Source organism: Zootermopsis nevadensis, unplaced genomic scaffold (assembly GCF_977971745.1).
Source record: "Zootermopsis nevadensis isolate Lab colony 2312 unplaced genomic scaffold, Znev_1.0 Znev_ptg000019l, whole genome shotgun sequence".
Lineage (NCBI taxonomy): Eukaryota > Metazoa > Arthropoda > Insecta > Blattodea > Termopsidae > Zootermopsis > Zootermopsis nevadensis.
The window spans coordinates 289,241-309,349 of record NW_028259151.1 but is presented as its reverse complement, the minus strand read 5'-3'; the positions used below and the strand labels follow the sequence as shown (position 1 = coordinate 309,349).

The 20,109-nt window shown below is 35.6% G+C and overlaps 1 protein-coding gene across 5 annotated transcripts in view; it reads left to right on the top strand.

Moving 5' to 3' along the window:
* dpy (fibrillin-like protein dumpy) overlaps positions 1-20,109 on the top strand; it is a 385,379-nt gene that overhangs the window by 339,081 nt on the left and 26,189 nt on the right. For all 5 annotated transcript variants that reach the window (XM_087351382.1, XM_087351381.1, XM_087351380.1 and 2 more), the window contains 7 exons: positions 524-853; positions 4,540-4,866; positions 9,559-9,873; positions 11,487-11,765; positions 14,935-15,129; positions 15,618-15,971; positions 17,283-17,495. In XM_087351382.1, coding sequence (XP_087207508.1) covers positions 524-853; positions 4,540-4,866; positions 9,559-9,873; positions 11,487-11,765; positions 14,935-15,129; positions 15,618-15,971; positions 17,283-17,495 — 2,013 coding nt within the window. The remainder of the gene's footprint in view (positions 1-523; positions 854-4,539; positions 4,867-9,558; positions 9,874-11,486; positions 11,766-14,934; positions 15,130-15,617; positions 15,972-17,282; positions 17,496-20,109) is intronic.

Genomic DNA, 20,109 nt, shown 5'->3' with positions numbered 1-20,109 from the left:
CAAATGCTTGCTTTAGCATTTCATAGGTTTCCGTAGCCGTTTTGGCGAGTCTTTTGCAAAATTTGATGCACACGCCATTCCGAAATCGCAGGAGGGTCGGTGTAATGCACTACCAAAACGCCCGTAACTAAGAAACAAATGCTAATTCGATGATGCCGGATGGCACACTGATTCACTATGAATGTAGGCCGCACCCCCTAAAGGCAGAAGCTCGTACTACATCCGGTTCTCCCGCTATTGACACAGTCTAGAAACTTTCCGATCGCACCTCGTATGTATGAAATTTACAAACAATACATTTCTTCATTTCATAATAGAGAATTTAATATCTGCTGTATTCCATCATGAACTGGTAAAGAGACTCTATCATTCTCAATTATATACATAAATTTTAGTCTTAGTGTATATGTGTTTCAGTGCCCCTAAGCTAGTGCATTCTCTCTTGAATTTTTTGTGTGTCTGCAGTATGTTTGCATGTAGAACTATTCTAACTCTTGCTTTCATCTTTTCCTTTACTTGGCAGCACCCACACCTATCCCACCTTCAGTTCCTCGGGATCCATGCCAGTCATCTCCTTGTGGCCCCAATTCACGATGCCAAGTTTTAGCCGATGGAAGTCCATCATGCACTTGTCTGGCAGGATATGTGGGTGCCCCACCAGGCTGTCGTCCTGAATGTATTATCAATAGTGAATGTGCAAGTCATCTTGCATGTATCAAGCAAAAGTGTCAGGATCCTTGCCCAGGATCTTGTGGAGCCAGTGCAGAATGTCGTGTTGCTGTACACATTCCTAATTGTGTGTGTCCATCAGGCTTCACAGGAGACCCCTTCAGTTTTTGTGTTATAGCTCCACGTAAGCCTTACTTCTCACCTGTAAACAGTATGTAGGCTCTGATGTATGAAGTTATACCATTCCTGGGATCATATTATAGTTTTTTAAATAATTGACTAATATTTTTGCACAGCATTATTAACTTAAAAATTTGAAAGTGCCAGTATTGATAAGTAGTATTTCGTTATATTAAGTACCCAGAAACTGTGGCTAATTTTTATCAGAATATCTCCTCGTAGGTTAAATTCTTACATAGACTTAAAGTTAATATGTGCTGTTAGTGGAACTTTAATAATTAAAAAAGTAGCAGGTTCTCATGACAAAAAATACTAGATCAACACATTAGTATACATTTTCCCAAATATGTAAGAATAACAAGATGAGCAAGATTCTGTTAAAACCATCAGCCATGTTACTGGATACTTATGTAGTAATTCACATGTATGGCTTAAAGACAAATTTCAGAGGGATGACTATGAGTTACCTTTGAAAGCTGCCTTGTGTCTATGAGGAAATTTTGTTATGGAAATGAAGGCTTCATTCCAAGTACTGGTGTGAAGTTTATACATTTCCAGTGAAGTACTTCTTTGCCATAATCACACTTTCAAGGAAGTTCATATAAAATTAAATTACTTTTATGATGGTAACTCAACAAGTTGGTTGTGGAAGATTGTGGTAAGGCTTGTGGCAGTTAATGGTGAATAGAACTGTGTAACAATTATGTATCTGGGAAACTTAACAGGTAGCGTAATTTTAATAATCAGTAGTGGTGTACAAATGGCTGCTTTCATCTCAGTATGATATAATTCAGTGGTGTAATGTCAGGGTATGAAATGCTCATCCATCATATTTTACATGTGGGGTGGAAAAATAATGCCACATATTTCATGACTGTACACAAACTTCCAGCAGATTTTGGGGAGTTGAGACACATCTTTACAATGAACCCTTGCTTGGATATTAAATTATTCTCCATTGTCCATGTGGCTGCATTCCCTATTTTTAGGATGCATTTTTCATACATAATTCATAGCCATTATTCATTGTAAAAATTTTACAGATTAGCAGTACATGAACTCTTAATGTTACGTACACCTTCACATTTTTCTTTCACAAACTTGATGGCTAAAAATCCTATGGATTTTATTGTTATAAGATTAAAAACATTCCACAGAACACAGGGTTTTGTGCTGCAGGAAAAACACTTATTAAAATTAATTTTTGGAAACCACTATCATGGTGGGATTATTTCATATTTCTAATTCATTGTGACTGAGGTTAGAGTCAGGAAAGAATGAGAACTGCTAGCTGGAACACTGGTGCAAGACAGCTTATAAAGAATGGATATTATTGCCAGAACAGCTTTGAATTCTGTTTATCTTAGGCAGTGGTGGTTACATTTAATATGCTGGGTTGTAACAAATTGGGCTTGTAGAGAGAAGTGTAGAAAGGATATAATACAGCATTGTAAGTATATAACTAGATGCAAAGTGACTTAACATATTAAATGTAAAGAGGAAGGCAAAAGTGGTATCTGTTTCCACTATGTGATCCAAATTATCTTCCTACAAATATAGTTTTTAATCTCGCACCCACTTCAATAAAAATAAAATGTTCCTGTTATTTAATATTCTTCAGTTTATGCTCTGAAGTTATTTGTTGTGGCTGGTAAAAATACATAACAGAAATTGAAAGTTCAAGACAACTTTAATTTTGTATGATTTGGGGTTTTCACAGCAGCGAGTATTGGTAAACATCTACCATACTATATGGTGCAACAACCCAGAAGACAGAAATCATCAACTTTAATTTCTTTATTATCTTGGCACATATGGGCAGTTTACTACTTACCTTTCTAAGACTTGTATTGTACATAGCACAATGCATAATGAATAAGACTGTAACAACATTTTAATTAAAATACCTGCAGTATCAAGTATACTTATATTTTTACCACATGTCATTAGTTGTGTTGCATGAAACGTTATCTTAATATGTAGAATCACTTTGTGTCCAGTCTGTAATTGAGGCAGTAGTAATTATGCTGGAAACTGGTTGATATATATAATAATTGTATTCTATAATTGTAGAAAATACCTTACTATTTAATGTTTAAAGACGTTTTAGCAAAGTCAAAACAAACAAATCAGCAGATGCAAATTAAGCTGTTTTTAGTTTTACAATGTTATGGAAAACATTATTATAATATGATAATAGTGTTTGAGATCCCTTCTGTATGCAAGAGTAGGACAAAATGTAGGCAGTTGCATTATCATTTATTTAACTCAAAATTCTTTCCCATTTAATGCAACTTATTAAATAAATCCAAAATTGGACATGTTACATGTACAATTTACTCTGTACTTATTACTGGTTGATTGTCAGAGTTTGTGTAAACACTGCTTAAAGTTACAGTTGTCTCATTCTCTTTGTGAACAGATTTTTTTATTTCAGTATTTGTAAAATACCTTAGCATTGCAATATTTTGCTAATATTTATACATTTTATCAGAAGGTAATAGATGCATTACACATATTGTACAATCTGTGCTAATTAAAGCACTGTTTAACTTGTACTACATGTTTTATCAGAGTGGCTTGATGGAAGATAAAGTAGTTTCTGGAAACAGCTTAAATTGTTTACAAGTCTGACATCAGGGAAGGTATTTGCGCTTGGGATGAGAACAGCAAATAGCTTATAGCAGTACCAGTAATCTTAAGATTTGCCTTAGAGGATCAACATTGTAGCAACTCTGTTGATAAACATTTACTCTCCTGCAGCGTAGTTCAGTAGTAGTATTGTGATCTGTATCCTGTTTCCTTTCACAGGTTATACATATGCATGCTATTTAGAATTTTATTTATGTTTTTACTTTGTAACTTTGTGCATCCACATTTTTATTGGTGGTGGTTTTTATCAGAATTTATGGTGATGGTAAAATTGATGGTATGTTTTTAATTATAATGGTGATGTGATGGTGATGGTGCTGGTGGTGATAAATGGTTTGTTTAATGTATTGTTGTGATATTGGGAACAGTTTGTGATTTTAATTATTAGCATGTCTTAACAGCATGTGATGGAGTTAATATGTTACTTATTTAGTCAGATTATTTGAGGATGTTAAAATATCATGCTGAATTATATTGTATAAAAATTTATTTTTTAGTCACTCTTATAATTCAATTACCAAATTTGTTTTAGTATGATTTTTAAAAAGGTTTCATTATTTTTTATTATTAAAGCATTTTGCATTATTGATTTCCAAAAAACTTTTTAATTCTTCATCAGTTCTGTAAGATATAAAGAAATTGCAAAATTTTCAGTTCATATTTCATAGAATTTCAAATTATTATTATAAATTAATAATTAATGTTTTGAATGCATGCAGAGCAATTTAAATATGCAGATTCAGTTTCATTCCTAAAACATATATATATATAGTCGCATGATATTTTGTTAATTCTCTGTATGATTTTACAATTGCATATTGGAGGTCTAGTATCAGAGAGGCATTTTAGAAGTTGCTTCACAATGTATTTTAAATTGTACCATAGCAGAATTGGAACGTGAATTAATATTTCCTATGCCAGACATAAGTCTCAAAGGAATCTGTCAACTAACTATATATGCTTAAAATGCCTATTCTGATTGACCTCTGATATCAAAATCCATGGTCAAACATGTAATGAATGTTATCATATTTTCAGCTCCACCTTCACCACCACCACCGACAGCTGATCTGTGCTACCCATCACCATGTGGATCTAATGCTCGTTGTCGTGTAGAGAACTCATTTGCTGTCTGTGAGTGCATACCAGAATATCACGGAAACCCATATGAAGGTTGTCGGCCAGAATGTCTTGTAAGTTCAGACTGTCCAATGAATCAAGCCTGTATTCGTAACAAGTGCCAAGATCCATGTCCTGGTACATGCGGTGTGTCTGCAATCTGCACAGCCTCTAACCACATACCTATCTGCACTTGCCCTGAGGGGACCATTGGTGATGCCTTCCGAATCTGCACACCAGTAACAGGTAAGTAGCATTCAGCTTTTTAGTTCAGTTCTACTTCAGTTTTTGTTGATGTACCAGAAACATGTTCCCACAGTTGCAGATATTGCAGATTTTGATTAATAAACAAGAATGTCTGGGTTCTTTGGTACTTCAGTTTAGATTTGAACCAAGTAAGAGAAAAAATTATTTGGCTCCAGAAATACAACTAAAATCTATTAGGCACTTCTTCTTCTTTTGGTACTACAGCCAGGTTCCAGCCTTGATCGTCCCAATGATGCTCCTCCATTTCTCCCTATCCCTGGCCGTTCCTTTCCATATGCCTACTCCACTTCTTCTAAGATCATCTTCCACACTCTCTAGCCATCTTCTTGGAGGTCATTCTACTCTTCTAGTGCCATTCAATGTATTAAAAGTTAAAATTCTACAGGAATGGTTTTTTGTTAGTCCTGAAGAGGTGTTCCAGCCATCTTACTCTTCTGGCTTTTATAACTGATTGACCATACTCATGCCAAAATGAGGTCACGTATAGGTCAAGGTCATATGGAATCCACGACAAAATCGATTAAATAGTTTCCTAGATATGGGTCTTAAAAAATTCTCTAGGTCATATCTTCTCACGATTATTTCTGCCAAACCTTAAATACCTGGTCGACCATACTCATGTCATAATGAGGTCAGGTAAAGGTCAAGGTCATATGGAAGCCACGAGAAAATGGGACCACTAGTTTCCTAGATATGGGTCTTTAAATTTCTCGAGGTCATAGCTTCTAACGCTTATTTCTGCCAAACCGTGAATAAGTGGTTGGCCATACTCATGTTAAAATGAGGTCACGTACAGGTCAAGGTCATATGGAAGGCTCGACAAAATCGGTCAACTAGTTTCCCATATAGAGGTCTTTAAAACTCTCAAGGTCATACATTCTCACGCTTATTTCCGCCATACCGTAAATACCAGGTTGACCATACTCGTATCAAAATGAGGTCACGAATAGGTCAACGTCTTATGGAAGTCACGACAAAATCGGTCCACTAGTTTCCCAGATAGATGTATTTAAAATTCTCAGGGTCATATCTTCTCACGCTTATTTCTGCCAAATCTTAAATATCTGGTTGACCATACTCATGTCGAAATGAGGTCACGTATAGGTCATGGTCATATGGAAGGCACCACAAAATCGACCCACTAGTTTCCTAGATACGTGTCTTTAAAATTCCCAAGGTCATATCTTTTAATGTTTATTTCCGCCAAACCGTAAATACCTGGTTGACCATATCCATGTTAAAATGAGGTCACGGATAGGCCAAAGTCATGTGAAGACCACAACAAGATCAAGCAAACTGTTTGAGAAGCATTGACCTCAAACTTTTTTCAAGGTCATTCGAAATAAAATTTTGTCACGCATATACAAAGAGAACTGTAGGAATCTGAGTGACATTGCACACACCATTTAGAGGTCATAGATATGTCAAGGTCATTTGACGGTCATATTATATACTCAGTGCCTAATTTGTGTTGGGATAGATTAAGTTACTTTGGGTTAGTTTAGGTTGGCTTAGGTTAGGTTGGTTTAAGTTAGGTAAGGTTGGATTAGGTTAGGTTAGGTTGGGTTAAGTTAGTTTAGGTTAGGTTAGGTTATGTTAGGCTGGGTTAGGTTCGGTTTGGGTATGTTAGGTTGGTCTAGGTTAGGTTATTTTAGGTTGAGTCAAGCTAGGTTATGGTGCTTTGGGTTAAGTAAGGTTAGTTTAGGTTAGGTTATTTTAGGGCAGGTCAGATCAGTATGTGTTGGATTAGGTTAGATTACGTGATACCCGTGCCGCTGAAATTTCGAAATTATGTTTTGTATATCAACCTTTTTGTGCCTACGGGCACATTTGAGAGTTTATGAGATCGTGGCGGGCACCAACCAATTAACAAAGCCAAATTTTCTTTTCTCTGGACATATAAGATATGGACACCAAATAATACACAAAACAACACGACGTTTAATGATACAAGAAACCATGCAATCAAAAATATGTACTTTTTTAAGTACAAATATTATTACTCAAGTGGGAAGTTAGTGTGATGTTTGGCATTGCATTTCATCAGACATTTTTTTTCAAATTTGGGAGTGTAGGATGATATTGCTGCTCGCAAACAATCGTCAAGATGGGCATTAGTAAGTCGAGATCTGTGCTTTGATTTTATAATGTTCATAGTTGAAGGGCCTTCATTATTCAGTATAATCTCTTTCCATATCAACGTGGGCACCCAAAACAAGCCATGGCACCCACAGGCACCGCGTTGGAGACCACTGGTCTAACTTATTAAATCCCTCTTTGACATCTCTTTCTGATCTTCCTATAATATCTAAATCATCAGCATAAGCCAAGACCTGCACTGATTTATAGTATATTATACCTCATTTTTCTATACCTGAATCTCTGATCACCTTCTCCTATGCAATGTTAAACAGGAGACATGCCAATGCTTCCCATTGTCATAATCCCCTCTTGTGTGAGAAGTGGTTCTGAGAGCTGACCATGTAGTGTGATTCTACATGACCCATCCATCCCCTTATCCTTGATTTAATTACCCTATTAATATCCTATGAATAGTATGCATAATAATGTTTCATTATGTAATTTCCTTTATGTTGTCACTTCTATCTCTTTGATTCAAACACCATCAGTCCTTCATCTTCCCTTAGAGTAAACGTCTATGTCTCAACTGCATGTGAAACAATAGCGTTTACAAATACTGGCCACCAATTACCTTGTTTGTGGCAAGTGGATGATTCTATTTCTGGAGCCCTGGTTATACTAATACTAGGACATTGCATATTGGATATAAATACCCTTGTTATGTTCAGATTATGTGCATTTTATTAGACTATAACAGTATTTTGCATGTATCTCCAAAAAACAGATAATCATTGCACTCACCTTTGACTAATTTATATGAAATGTGCAGGGAATTTTTATAAAGGCATTTAGTACCTTTATGCACCAACAACTGACACTGTAGACCAATAATCCTTCAACTGTTCTTTATTTACTTTCCTCGTGAGTACAATTTTTCTTCAGAAACTTTCTGTTATGCTGTGTTATACGATTTTAACCTATAACAGAATGTGTTGTTAAATTTAATTTTTGATGATGTAGGTAATACCAGTTTCTTTCTTCACAAAATGTTTGTTTTACTTCATACTGAAATTGAAGGGTATTTATAAGCAAGGGCTTTTATAGATAAAATGTTAGCATTAAATGCTGTGCCAAATTGATACACAATTTCTATATTTAGAACAGATTGACAGGCTGGATAGGTTTAATATGTATTTCCATTGCATAAATATGATTTTGCAGTATAACATTTAATTTTACTAGCTACTACAAGACCAACACAAAAGTACACTGCAGGCAAAAGTGAAAATTAAAGTTTGAACATAAAATTAAAAGAAAATAAGCCCAAAACTGAAATGAAAACATAATTATTGAGATGTTTAGATCGAGAACAGATGCAAAATATGTTTTAAAAGACACACACACATAATTCTTCAAGGTCAATCTGTAATCACATCTCAAGTTATTTTCTTTCACCTGTTGTTGGAATCATTGATTATTCTTCCAAGGTTTTGTACTTACTGGACAGTGTGTCACTGAGGTCTGTATTCTTGCAAGTATTGTCATTTTTATGCAAAATATCTTTCATCCCAGTGCTTAATGTAAGGTGACATAAATAAGGAAGATAGCCATTGTGGTTACTTCATATAGAAATTTATATTATAATTTTTCTTTGTGTTTAGCTGTAAATTTGGTTTCAAAGTACTTACCCTTTTTTTGTCTGAACTCTTATTATTGAGGAATAATATTAATGCAAATGAAGAATTATAAATAATGCGGAAAAAAGCCATCCTTTTCCATTACTTAGGTGACACACATGAAAACCATGAAAGGCTTCAGGCAGAATATTTGACCTTTGAGCCAAGATTCAAATCAGGATTTTCCAGATACAAATCATTTGTGCTAATCAGTACATTACAGAAATTAATATACCATCATCTGCAAATTACATGTTATTAGTAGTTTCAGTTTTAGTTGTTCTTTCTGTCCACCACCTATTTTTCTCTGGCTGTGTGACAGACTATTCAAATATACATAATGGTATTCCTGTAAATTGGTATGCCATGCAAAATTATTTTCATTCAATCTAAAAAGATTTACTCATTTCAAAATATGTATTTTTAATATATACTGAGGAGTTGCAGTTCATGACACCAAGTGATAAGACACTAGTCATTCATGATGAAACAAAAATAGTATTAATAATTTTAAATGTTTTTGGTTTGTTTTAATCAAACAGAGATTGACTGAAGTTCTAACATTTGTAATTCAGATGTCACTATGTTGAATAATAATGTTTACTTAAACCAATTTTTCATATAAGTAGAAATCTTGTAATAATTTACATAAATTATTGATTTGTGCATGAATTTTTATAGATACTGAAAATATGTATGAATGCGTCTACATTACATTTAATGTTACTAAATTCAAAGCAGGATGAATGCTGCTATAAATCAATCTAATATACATTCTCCTTGCTTGAATGTTTTCTTATTCATAAAGAACCTTATCATCTTGGTCTCAGTTTTTATCTCCTTTTAAGTAAATTATCACTTCTATGACAAAATTTAATGGTAATTATTGCAGAAATGTATTATGTAATTCTAGAACAACCTGAAGTAAACCCATGCAATCCTTCACCTTGTGGAGCCAACACACATTGTCGAGCTTCTGGTGGCAATGCATTCTGTGAATGCTTACCTGGATTCAACGGGAATCCTAATGGCAGTGGTTGTCGCCCAGAGTGTGTGATCAGTTCAGAATGCCCCCATGACAAGGCTTGTGTGAGAACCAGGTGCATTGACCCATGTCCAGGAGTGTGTGGCTACGGTGCTCGGTGTCAGGTCATTAACCACAGCCCCATTTGTAGTTGTCCAACACCTACAATGGGAGATCCATTTGTGGAATGCAAAGAACAACCACGTAAGTTCACATTGTTTACACAACACATTTTTATATATAATTAAATAAAATAAGGAGCATGCAGTTATTCCCAATGGTATGCAGAAGTTTACATCTATGAATTATCTCTATGAATTATCTCTATGACCTATCTAATTATATTTATTTATAAGTCTGTTTCCATATTTCTTATCTAAAATATGTCATGGTTCTTTGAAATGTGAGATTGTATAACAGTACATAAAAAGTTTATATTACTGACTGCTCATAATTCTTCCAAATTCTTTAACCTTTATTGTATGTGGCTGCCAGCTGGACTAAAAACTCCAATGTTAACCATTCATCAATATGCTAGTGTGACATACAACTAGCTGAATCATGCATTCACTATGTTGCACAGACTTTGAGATTAGCAAAGTTATGAAACCAGTGTTTACTGTTGATATTATATTTATCAAGATGTGTGAGTGAAAGTGATTTCCTCTGCATGGAAGGCCATGTGCAAATGGCAGGGTTTAATTAGTTTTATTCATTAAAGGGTTTTTTTCTAGAAATCTTTAATTGTGACTAAGCACTCACCCTCTTCATTCTGGATAGTTCCTTAATATTAGAATAAAGTAAATTCATTTAATTATAATGTAATTAGTTTTCTTTGTTTTCTCACATAAGTGTCTTATTCTATTTCTAAATTAAATAAATAAATTAAAGTTTTCTTTGTGTAGTGATTATCTTCATCATGTCATCATGTAACTTTCATGGAGTTGGACCATTTGTTGGCCTGTTCCTGCTTCACTTTTCCAAAAGCCTCTTCAGAGGTCTTTCCCTACTTCTTCTTCCTTTTGGTACATAATTTCTTCAAATTTTGGGTAGCCTGCTTCTTGCCATTCTGTCTACATGTTCAAACCATTTTGTTTTATTATTTTCTATTTTTTCTAATACTGGAACTATTTTAAACTAGTCTACAATTTCTGTATTAGTTTTGTAATCCATCCAATTGTAACCTGCTGTCTACCTCGTGTATTTCATTTTTGCTGCTCTTATTCTTGATGCATCTGCTGCTCTCATTGTCCAATTTTCACTACCATATAAAAGAGTAGGGGGAGCTAGTGTGTCATATAAGATTATCTTCATAGATGTGAATATTATAAATTATAAGATAGAACACTGAATACTTTAATACATCCTTTTCATTTGAGGCAACTGAATGTTATACCATTTGGTTAAAATTCAACATTTGTCAGTCACAGATCTACACTGGTGTTTTATTGTATTATACTAATGTGCTGTGTTCTGGCTTTGTGACAGACTGTAATCTGCAATCATACTTCCTCTTAGCAATTAAACATTTTAATGATGATGAAAGATTCTCAGGTTATGAGCCACGTCATGTGGTTTGTAACCCGAGAGTCTTTCATCAACTTCATTCACCGCAAAAGCTTCACTTTCAGACAGTTTAATGGTTACTGTTAAAGGCAAACTTCTAACATTGAGCTCCCATAAAGGACAGTTGCTTGTAATTTAAATGAAGAGGCCATTGAACTCTCATGCCCACTTGTGTGTTGTGGCCTGGACAAGTGCCTTACACACCTTGGCCCAATTTTGACTGATAATGGAATATGAATTTTCTTATCCAGCACCTCCTGCAGATCCATGCAACCCATCACCATGCAATGTGAATGGTCAGTGTCGTGTTGTCAGTGGAGCTGCTGCCTGCATATATCCTGAGTGTATCATCAACCAAGATTGTCCTCGAGATAAGGCTTGCTTTGCCCAAAAGTGTGGTGATCCTTGTGTGGATGCCTGTGGTATTAATGCTGTATGTCAAGTTGTGAATCATAACCCAGTATGTTCATGTCCAGAGGCATATGCAGGATCACCTCGTATTTCATGCCAGCTCCAACCTGCACAGAAACGTAAGTGTCTTTATATATATTATTCACTCAAGTTTTGGATTATAACCAGTCCCCTCAAATATACATAAATATTTATGTATTTTGACAGACTAATGCATTAGCCATTAATATGATATAAATGAGCATGGTTCATGAATAATCCTGCCACATGTAGTGGCATGAATGAATTAAGTTTGAAAAATGTTTGTGTGGCCTTTGTTAGTCTTGCATATTCTTGATGCTACATGAGAAAAACCTTAATCAGTCTACTGGTAACAGTAACCAGCAAGGATAACGTACTTTTCATGCCTGCACCTTACATGCTGTTATTCATAGTCAATGGCATATGAATGAAAATGAATAGAAATACTAAATTAAACAATGCTGACTTAATTTAAAAATCGCATACCTGTATTACTAAATTTTGCAGTAGACACTACTAATATTTTGTAACCTGTGTATATTATGAATATTTTGTGAAGTGAGAGAGACCAATAAGATTAATAAAATGTACTCCCTACACTCCAATAGTTGTTTGAAAGCCACCAACTCTACGCCTTTAAATGTCTCCTTGCCTTGAACACAGAACTGTCTGATGGTCTAAACATAATTCATAGGCATTTTATACCTTCGTCCCATGCCATAGCCGTGCAGTCTGAGACATAATGCTGCGAAAAGGTGATACAGAATGCGCTCTGGTTCGAGTCTCGGGGACAGAAATTTCTCATGAGATTTTCGACCGGTGTATGGGACCGGTGCCAACCCAGCATCATGAGGAAATTGGGGAGCTACAATGAGTAGTGTAATCCAGTCATGAAAACTAGCAATGGCTGGGGGTTCATCATGCTGACCATACGTCACCCTATATCTGGTTGGATGATCGTTCACCTCTGCTTAGGCATGTGAACATGAGGCCAGCAGTCAGCTAGTCAGCTTAGGCTCTCAGAGGGCTGTTGTGCCTCGGATTATTATTATTTATTTTATACCTTCAGGTCATTCTGCTGGCTGTATGCATAAAGCAGAAAGAGACATTCACGCATTATCCAGAACACACGGTTTTTCAGAAATGGGTCTTATGAACAGTTGAGTAGGATATGTGTTTATTTTATTAAATGTGTGGGTTTTTAAATTTTGACTTGACTCTTTTTTAGCTCAGTTTTTATATTACTACAAAGCTGTTTGCACTTGGTAAGACACTTGAGGCTGTTTGTAAACTCCTGCCAGAGTGGGTTCTTTTCTGCACAGGCTACCTAAGTGCAATTACAGTCCTCTGATCTCATTAACTCAATCATCTTACAGCTGTGCATGACCTATCATACACTCTGTAAATGGGGTTTTAGTAAAATCCTAGCTTGGATATTGGGCCACGTAGGTATTGGTGACAAGAAAGCAGATACCACAGCCAGGGACACCAAAACTCAAAATACCCTGCTACATGGTGTTCTCAGTCTGGATTTTAAGACCTCCCTCCATCAGTCTATTTTGGCTGAATGGCAAAGAGACTGGGACCAACCCAGGGCAAGAAGTTGCAAGACATGAAACCAGTGACACTCACATGGAGGTCTTCTTGCCATGGTGAGGTTATGGGTACTTACTTGTTTGTTGGCCATATCCATGTCAAATGCAGCCAGCTTCTTTTATGAACCCACCCACAGTGTGTGCTCCCTCTAATGTGCAGCTTGTTGTTCAATATATCATAATTGCTGCCCAGGGTTAACTGTCAGCTGTAAGAGGTTTTGCCTAACATACACAATCTGTGATATATTAGGTGAGGACCCTGATATTTTAATCCAAATTTTAGCCTATATATGAACCATTGACATCTTAAAAAGTGTGTAACTCTTTTATACAAGCCATTTTCTTAGGTGTGAATAGCCACAGGAGCTGATGAGCCTGTACCCTACTACTACTACTGCTGCTGCTCCCTTCATAGCTTAAAATGCTACAGTCAGGAGAAAACTTTACTTCAGATAGTCAAATAAAGACTTTCCCATGAGATGTAGTATTATCTTTTCAAATTATCTCTTCGTTTACCTAGTAATACAAGTGGATTATTATTAGCAGCACATACGGCTGACAACACTAGACATCAATTGGCATTCAATGGGTATCCTTCATCCTTCATTGATTCCATCATTAACAGACCTCTGGCAAAAAGTCAGCCAGATACAGATACAACTCCACTGGGCAAAGTGGTCATTCCATATGTAAAGGGAGTGTCCAAAAAGTTGAGACATATTGGGAATAAATATAAAATTAGGACAGCTACACTCTGAGACACACTGTTGTGGAAACCAGACCTGAAAGAGAACTTCTAAATACCAGATGCTGTGGTTATAGTTACCATGCACCAGACATTACTTTGAAGAAACTGGCAGACCACTGAGAGTATGCATTACAGAACACCAACATAATCTCAAGCAGGGTTTAGTAGAAAAATCCAAGCTAGCACAACATGCCTATGAAGGAGCACACTGGATTAATCTGAAAGAAGGCAGGATTCTAAAAATTGAGTCCAGTTACAATTAGAGAAAATACAAAGTGTTGGTCCATATGACATGTGAAGCTGAACCAATAAGTCAACCGAGCCTGGAAATGAATCCCCCTCATCAATAAGGAGATCAACAAGTCACGGGGAAATGAGGCCAAACTTGGTGCCCCAGTTTTAGGGTGATTTCAGAATATTCTGTCACCAGTAATCATTACACATTTTACCAAGGGATGACATCACATTAAGGGCAGCTTGGATATTCAGCCGTAATTGCATCTGGAATTTTGGCAGCTTAGGGGTTTTTGTGGTTTGGTATGGTGGATTTTAATTAGACTAACAGGGCATCTTTGTTTTATGCTCCTACATATCTTTTGTAATTTTTATTCAGGTTTTATATTTTGACATTTCACGCAGATAAAATGCAACCTGAGGAGTGTATATACCTGGCTCAGACTTCTGTATGTGTCCAGTGATGGAGGCTAGCTACTTCTAAGGGACCCCACAGAGTTGGAACCCCTTGTCCCTTTACTTTACCTGATGACAAAGACAGATCTGGTTCCCGAAATGTCATGTTATGAAAAACAACAGATGATGGCTAATGTCCAAAATGTTAGCTAAATCTAATGGTTATGATGTTATGTGATATTATTAACCTCATCAGTACAGTAGCAAAATAACAACTTACAAATGCTTTTTCAGCTCCAAAGCCTGAATGCACAGACAACTCAGAATGTACAAATGACAAGGCATGCATTAATGAGGTATGTCGAGATCCATGCGCTGAGATTCCCAACACTTGTGGCATAAATGCCTTGTGCCATGTACAACTTCATCGTCCTCTGTGTATTTGTAGAGATGGCTTCACAGGCAGTGCCCAAGGCCAGTGCTATGAGAGTAAGTACAGTAACAAATTGTCCCTTTCACTTAATTTTTAATAGTCTTATTACAGTGAACTCTGAATGGTATTTCTAAGTTGAATCCTTAAGTAACATTTTGTTACACTGCATATCATTGTAAATATTTAACAAACAAGTCTTGAAAATTATATTGTCACACACAAGCATATATCTATTCTTGCTATTGCAGAATCATGTTAGTAATAATCATATTACCCAAATGTTAGAATTTAAAAGGAACAGTACATAGTTTCAGTTATCCATATTTTGAAACTCGGTCTGTTTTAAATCGGCATTTCTGTAATGTTTATCCACACAGAACAGAAAGCTTCAGGTAGGGCGAGAGTTTAGTTTCCACATAATATGACAATACATTAATGTTCTTTAATCAATTAAGTTAAAAAAATCACTGTATTAGTATTTTGGAGGTAGAATAGCTATGGCCTGTGTCAGTGAACTAATAATATTCCATACTCTGTTTTACAGTTGGATGTCGATCTGACTCGGATTGCCCACCAACTCAGGCCTGTGTGAATCGCCAATGTGAAGATCCATGCTCTTACACACAGTGTGGAGTGAATGCAGTATGTAGATCTGACAGTAATCATCATGCTCGCTGCTATTGTCCAGATAATTATCGTGGAGATCCTCTTGTACATTGCAGTAGACCTGAATGTACCCATGATGAAGAATGCCCATATAACCTAGCATGTCAGAGTGAGCTCTGTGAGAATCCATGCAACTGTGGACCAGGAGCATTATGCACTGTGACCAACCACCACCCAGCATGTCAGTGTCCACCTGGTTACGTTGGCAATCCTCATGTTACCTGCACAATAGGTGAGATAATCCTGTCAAGTACTTAAGCAAAGCTTCATGCCATTCTTGAGTAACACTGAATTTTTATTACTGCAAAACATGTGGGACTCTAAGATATTATTTGGGAAATCTTTGTTTATGTCTATATTTCATAAGTACCATATTTTGTCACATTTTTATAGTGAAATAAGAGAAAATAAATTCTCATAGAATGAGTATGACCTATTACAAAAGCTTTCATAAAATTAGGGCTACTTTATCACTTTTATCATGATGAGCAATTTCTAGCTATCTGCAGCTTTTTTTATAAAATGTTTTACTGCCTATACCTGCAGTTTTCCATCCAAGGTATTTGTGGCTATCAGTCCATAAAAGTACCATTAAGCCATTCTCTGTTTTAGACAGTAAGAAATGCCAATCACTGTGTGTTTACTCCTGTGATATAGAAACAAGTTATTTTCTCCCACATAGCTACACTGATTCTCTCAGAAAGTTTAAATGTTGCCATTTTGTTACACCACTCTGACATGATGCAAATATTACTGCAAACACTGTAATTTTAGCAATATTTCTATGTCTTCTGCTGCCATCACAGTGATGATAGGATGGCAGATGGAGTTTTAGCAGATTAAGGTGTTGTCTGTCACAGAAGAAAGAAACATAACATCCAGTAATGTACATGTTTAAATGATCTGCTAGGGTCACAGAAGATCAGATACTGGCAAAAGTTGCTGGCTGAGGCTCTGCATTTCAATGTATATTGCAGCAAAGATATTTGGAAACATTTGCTTGTTTCATTGTGTGTTGTTTTGTTTGGATAGTGTACAGGAGTTGAAAATGTTTGCAATTCTGCTTTATTGAATTACAAAAGTTTTTCAACCCAAATTATGTTAATGATGGAGAAGTGCTGAGACTTGAATGTACTTTTCCATGATCAACTGTTTTAATAAATCCTTGCATAGATCAAGAAACCATCATTTGTGTCACAAAATGTTATTTGAATTGTGTGATAAAGTACACTTTTACCAGTTCTCAAGAGATAGAGCTAACATTTATCCTACTGACCACATACAAGTAACACTGGAATATTAAGACTGCAAGTTCAAATTGTGGTTATAGCATTGAAGTATGTCCATATTTTTCTGTGTTGTCTTGTCCTGTGCACATAGAAGCCTGTGATGGGCCAATCCCCATTCATCTAGTCCTGTTATATGTCTAAATATTTCATGGTTTCAAAATTAATTTTGATTAAGAACAGGCCAGAGGGTCTAATCCATTTTACCTGCAGAATAAATATATGTAGCAAAATTAATTATACATACTTGTTTTTAGCTCCTACTGTGGAACAACCTGAGTGTACAGTAGATGCTGACTGTGCCAGTAAGTTGGCTTGCTTCAGTGGAACATGTCGCAACCCATGCACAGAGACAAAACCATGTGCTGCAAATGCTGCATGTACTGTGGTTGATACATTGCCACTTAGAACAATGGCGTGTAGTTGTTTGCCAGGCTTTGTTGGAGATGCGGATGTTGAATGCAAACCAGGTATGTTCTCTTAGTAGTAAATTTGGTTACTATTTTAAGTGACAGACTGGTGGTGTCTCTATATTAGCAGAATATATGTAAGTGGCATTATGCCAGCTTACTTTGTAGAGAAAGCCCTTTTGGAGGAGCATATAAGTCACTCAATTGGTCAATATATTATATACCTTTTATGGTATCAAAGTTTATAACTGTGTTGAAAAGCACTTTCAACTGTAACCTATCGTGAGCCACTTCATTCCAGTCTATGTCCTCATGCCCAATTTCAGTATAAGGCGAGGTGCAAGCCTGTCACATATTTCACAATGCTGCCTATGGAGGGTGTTACACCCTCGTGCCACACCCTCTGTTTTCCTCCATCTCTTATTTTTCATTTACTTCTATACATATCTCCTCAGTGGTCTTAAATGAACATCATCAGCCTAGACCAGAAGCTGCAGTGGCCAATTTCATTCTAATCCCTCCCAATTTTCTTGGACCTTCATAATAGTGTATTCAAAGGCAAGGTAAAAAGCAATAATGATACATCATATCTTGTTTCATATCATTGTTAACATGAAATTCATCAGGAAAATGTTTGCTTACATGAACATTTACTACAGGCTTCATTTGAACACATCTTATGTGGATTGTGGTCTTCCAGGTTATGGCAGTATGAGGTTCACCTACAGAACTGTACTCAACTTATATCTTAATTGCATCATGCTTGTGTTTCAATACAATACTTTTATTTTCCGTCGTTTACACAAGCTTATTGTTAAAATCATATAAAATTTCACATAAAATTGTTACATTTTAAAATTGACGACATGTTTCGATATACAATCTTATCATCGTCAGGTCTATCAAAATTAAAATTAAAATCTGGTGTATCTGTTGCTCTGCTTATATTGCTTTTGTTTTTACTCGTTTTTATTACATCTCCAGGCTTCTTCGATTTTATTTTTGGAGACGCGCCTGGGTGCCTATATCGGGTTGTGTATGAGGTGCGTGTCCGTTGTTATTGAATGGCAGACAGTCTGTCTGCCATTCAATAACAATGGACACGCACCTCATACACAACCCGATATAGGCACCCAGGCGCGTCTCCAAAAATAAAATCGAAGAAGCCTGGAGATGTAATAAAAACGAGTAAAAACAAAAGCAATATAAGCAGAGCAACAGATACACCAGATTTTAATTTTAATTTTGATAGACCTGACGATGATAAGATTGTATATCGAAACATGTCGTCAATTTTAAAATGTAACAATTTTATGTGAAATTTTATATGATTTTAACAATAAGCTTGTGTAAACGACGGAAAATAAAAGTATTGAACTGTACTCAAGTTTCATAACCCAGGAGACTACAGTGGAAAACTTCACTGCCATGAATACCCCAACTTACATTTTAATAAACCTAATTAGTTTCATGAATATATTTAAGCCTTATGCATATGTTTTCTTCAAGTATATAAATAGCTGATGTACTGTCCCATGTCATTATGCCAAGAAGTATAATGATTTGTCTTATTACCTTGAAAGTATATTAGTGGCAAAACCTAAGAGATACTATTTCTCAGTCCATATATTTAAAGTTACAGTTTACAACATGTCACTAAAACTCAAAATATTTTAGAATCACTACTTTCAATTTATTTATATTTGAAAATGTTGTAGTCCTTTGTCATTTACCATAAGAATTATCCTTGTATTTGGAAGTTGGCTTATTCAGTTCTAAATGATTCTGGCTATCTTAACTGGAAGCTTTTCTCTGTAGGATTTGAGGTTTTCACAGCAGTGAGTCTCAAGATTGCTGTCTTCTGGTTGTTGCACCTCATAGTTTACCAGACTACATGGCACAACACCCCAGAAGACAGCTATCTTCAAGTTCTTGTGTGATATTTCCTACTAAATACAAGAATATCAAAAGGAGGACCCATGACTCACAAAATACTTCCTTTCCCCCTTTCATCTCCACATCAGCATCAAACATGATCAATCTTTCATGAAGTGCAACATCATGCATATGTATCAGAAACCAACATAATAACAAAGAAGCCTACTAACTACCTATCATAAATGGTTCTTCTGAGAGACAAAAGAACTTTTTGCAAATGAAGTAAGAAAATAAAATGTGATTTATTGAGGATTGCAGACTAAATTATATAATCTGTAGCTAATTTATTAGATCATGGAGTATTGTCATTCTTGAGGAGCCAATAATCACTTAGCAGAATAAGAAGTTCTCAGCTTTCTACAAAACTCAAATATTAATTAACATGTTTACAATAGCCTATTTTGAGCCACATGAATTTAGGTCACATCATATTCCTTCTCTAAGATTCATTTAAATGTTATCTTCATATCTGTTTTTAGTTATTCCAATCGGATTTTTGTACTCTAATTCTTTTTGTATTTATCTTCTCTCTTGTGCATGTTACATTCCCTGATCACCTTCTCCTCCATAATTAAATCACCCAATTTACTTTTCTCAGAAGTATACAATCCATAAAATGTACTTTGATTTACTAGATGAATAGAAATTACAGTTAAATTAGCTTATAGTGTTAACATTTATTTTAAATAAAACCTGCTTTCAGGTAAACCTCAGGTTTTTTGTAATTGTTTTAATA